Source organism: Fulmarus glacialis, unplaced genomic scaffold (assembly GCF_000690835.1).
Source record: "Fulmarus glacialis isolate BGI_N327 unplaced genomic scaffold, ASM69083v1 scaffold16195, whole genome shotgun sequence".
Classification (NCBI taxonomy): domain Eukaryota; kingdom Metazoa; phylum Chordata; class Aves; order Procellariiformes; family Procellariidae; genus Fulmarus; species Fulmarus glacialis.
The window spans coordinates 334-3,732 of NW_009215053.1; the positions used below are offsets into that span (position 1 = coordinate 334).

At 56.0% G+C, this 3,399-nt stretch overlaps 1 protein-coding gene across 1 annotated transcript; it reads right to left on the reverse strand.

Annotated features, from left to right (window-relative positions):
• Positions 1-28: 28 nt before the first annotated feature.
• LOC104077535 (tripartite motif-containing protein 7-like) lies at positions 29-2,963 on the reverse strand (the record flags this gene model as incomplete). Its single annotated transcript, XM_009578815.1, has 7 exons — positions 2,547-2,963; positions 2,003-2,098; positions 1,696-1,926; positions 1,554-1,576; positions 1,050-1,165; positions 816-875; positions 29-507 (listed from the first exon to the last, which is right to left on the reverse strand). Coding segments are annotated over exons 1-7 (1,422 nt in total), but the record flags the coding sequence as incomplete, so codon positions are not given.
• Between the last annotated feature and the right edge of the window lie 436 nt (positions 2,964-3,399).

Genomic DNA, 3,399 nt, shown 5'->3' on the forward strand with positions numbered 1-3,399 from the left:
AGAGGCGTGGGTGGGAGCCTCTCCCCACCCAGAAGAAAGGGAGGATGCTCTCCCCCCCGAAGGAGGCTTTTCGGAACGTAAAGATGGGGGGCTCGCCCTCGGCGAGGTAAAATGCCACTTGCCCCCCTTCGTAGTCCAGAGCCACCCGCACCCTCCCAGTTTCCCCAGTGATGGGGAAGGTGACGATGGGGAAAGCGAAGGCGCGGTACCGATTCCCGCACCGCCCCATCGCCCAGATCCCCTTCTCCGGCCGAAACTCAAACCAGCCCTTCCTCGGAATGGAGCTTCGGGCCACCCCCAGCGCCCAGGTCCTGCCTCTGGCCACCTCCACCTCCCAGCAGTGTCTCCCTGCGGTGAAGCCCCGGCAGCCCAGCACGCAGCAGGAGGCATCGAATCGCTGGGGGGTGATGGGCAGATCCTGTCCCGCATCCGTCCATCTCACCCCCCGCCGGTCCCGGGACACGAGGAGCTGGGCGTTGGCGGTGTCAGGGTCCAGAGTCACGAATGCTGCCAGGGATGGAGAAGAACGGGGCGTTGGAGGAGGTCATCACCCCCCAAAAAAGCCCCGCTCCGCCTGGGACGAGCCAGGACATCACATCTGCCCACGTCCTGGTCTTGGGAGCAGAGACATCTTCATGTCTTCCTGCTTGGGAAAGCCTTGCCTCATGCTAGAGGACCGGGCAGAGCTCCTTTGTATCTTCAGGAACCCCAAAGCGAGCTCAACCCCTCGTTTCCCAGCCATTTTAAGCACCATTTTAGCTAAAAACAACTTTGCCGGAGCCCTCCCGTGCAGCTGCTCCTCCAAAGAGCCTCACCGTTTCCATCTCCTCCTAGAGACGGTCCTTGCTCTTTCTCCAGTTCAGATGGCAAAATGTCTAGGGGATGAAGAACAAAAGTTGGACATCATGCTCTCCAGCTGGTAATTCTGCTCGCTCTTGCCCCCGTCGTGTTTTTTTCTGGGAAAAGAGGAAAACCAGCAGCAGGCAGAGCTGCCCCCTCCCATAACAGGGGGATAACCCCCCCATCAACCCAGTCATGGTCCACAGTACCTTGAAATCTCCCCAGCGTCTCTCTAAGGACATCATTTTGTCGAGAAATGACACGGAGCCTCCGCTCCAGGTCCAAGAAGGTCTCCATCATCCTCCGAGCGCTGCCCATCTCCCACCTGGACGCAAACCTTTCCCCTTAGATATGGGACTCATCGTGATGGCCGGGACCATCCCTCCTCCCCCTGCACCCTGGGTGACTTGGGGATGGTGGGTGAGCTGGCTGTCCCCAAATGTCCCTCTGTCCCAAGCTCAGAGAGGCCAACCAGCTCTGTACAGGAGGACACTTGGGTCCCTGTTGCCCTGATGGCCAAGAGGACTTCCAGGCTTAGGGTGCTTTCTCTCATGGTGTCCCCACACTGGGGTTCAGGGGCACCTTCTTGTCTCCACACCTCTCCAAGCCTTGCCTGAATTGCCAAAATTTCCATCTCTGTTCCAGAAACCATGGGGATGGTGCCTGTGAGCCTTCCCCCACCACTGAGACATGGGTGGTGGAAGAGCACGTACCTGTCCACAGTGCTTCGGGCATCCTGGAATAGAAAGAGAGAGAAAAAAGCCTCAGCCTCCCATTCCCAAACTGGGGGAAGACTCCAGCCGAGGCGATGCTGTGTGCGGACCCTCTCCCATCTTGCCCAGTAGAGCATCCAACCTGCAGGAATCTGCTCGCAGGTTGCTCAAGTATCTTCTCCATCTCGCAGATCAGGATGTCGAGGAGTGAAATCTCCCCTGACATCTTGGTCTCCTCTTCCTCCTGCCTCCTCATCACCTCTCTGTCCAGTTCTCCCAGCCGGGCCAGGAGGACGAGCTCCTGGTCCTTCAGAAACCGGCGCAGCTGCCGAAATTCGGACACAATCTTCTGCCTCTCGACCTCCGTCTGCGTCTGCAGGACATGGAAGGACAACAGCATGGACCACACCGGTCCAACACCTCTATTTTTTCTGGCAACAGCTACTTACCAAATAGTTCTGGCATCGCCTCTCTCCACTTATTTTCAATTCCAAAATCTCTTCCCTTTGTTTCTTGAGCTTTTCCAGGTCACCATGTATTTGCTCCTGGAAGAATAAAAATGGTTTGGGAGGGTGTCTAGGGGGGAGTGGGGAAGGGATGGGATGCTTGGAAACACTCTCGCCCCACCCCCATTTGGGAAAAAAATTGCAGCATGGAGAAGACACGGGAGGACAAGAGAGGAGCCAGTTTCGTTCTCACACGAAATAAATTGGAAAATACCCGTTGACTGATTTGGGGCGAAGGGTTTAGTCTGAAAATTAATATTTTCACCTTTTTAGCCAAACTAAAAGGGTTGTCTGAGTGGTTTTTTTTTCCCCCCTAGCTCTCCCCAGTTATTTCCATTTATTTTCTTGGTGGAAAAAACAATTAGAGAGAACTTCCAGCTGGCTTAAAGCCTGTGATCCCGAGAAGCTCAAAGAAACTACAACATCCCTTAAGCTGGTCAGAAAAATTTCAGAAAAGGAATAACCCAAGCTTGGTCATGGACCTGACCTTGTCCTCTTGGGCAGATTCCTCTACGCAGGCTGTGGTGGGACCTCTGTGAGCCCTTGATCCATCACGGCTGGAGCAAGATGCTTCTCCACCACCCTTGAAGGCAAACGTCCTCTTGCGCCAGGAGCAGAGATGCTCCTTCTCCTCTCTGCCTCCTGCCAGATGCAAGAGCTTCAGCTTCTCCTCTAAATGCTCCAAATGCAGTTTTGGCTGGAAATTCCCTTTCCTGAGCCGGCTTCGGTGGCTGACTGCCTCGGCATCTCCAAGCCTTCCTCGCTCCGGCCGGGATTGGGCTGTGCCGACTCCGCAGCCGGTGGGGTCACAGCCCAGGCGCCCAGGATGCGGCCGATGCTGCAGGACGGTGTGGTGGGCGCTTTCTTCTCCTCCTTCCCTTGCTCTAGATGAACCGGAGGCCATGGCAGCAGCTTCTCCAGCCTCTCTTGTTCCTCATCCCCTTGCTGCCTGCAGCGGAGTGAACATACAAAAGGTCTCAGCATGGGTGGAGGAAGGAGGAGCAGCAGAGAGAAGCTCTAATCTCTTTTAGATGTTAATTTTAGGAGGGGATGAATTGTCCTCTAGCAAGGCATGGACTTGAACGTCCATCTCTCGGGCATCGAGGTTTGTCTCGCCTATGTGCACGTCTGCGCCATGGGCGTTGACATCTCAGGTTGGCGTCTCTACTCCCGGGATGGCCAAAGAAGAAGGAACCAACCTTCCCACCTGGTGGGAACGGGCATGTTGTCCCCAAAGCTCAGGCTCTAACCTGCTCCCTCCACGACCTGCTGTCCCCCCACGTCCGCTTCCCACCCTTCGGAGCACGGACCGAAGCCTTAGGGTGCAGTTGCCAATGCAG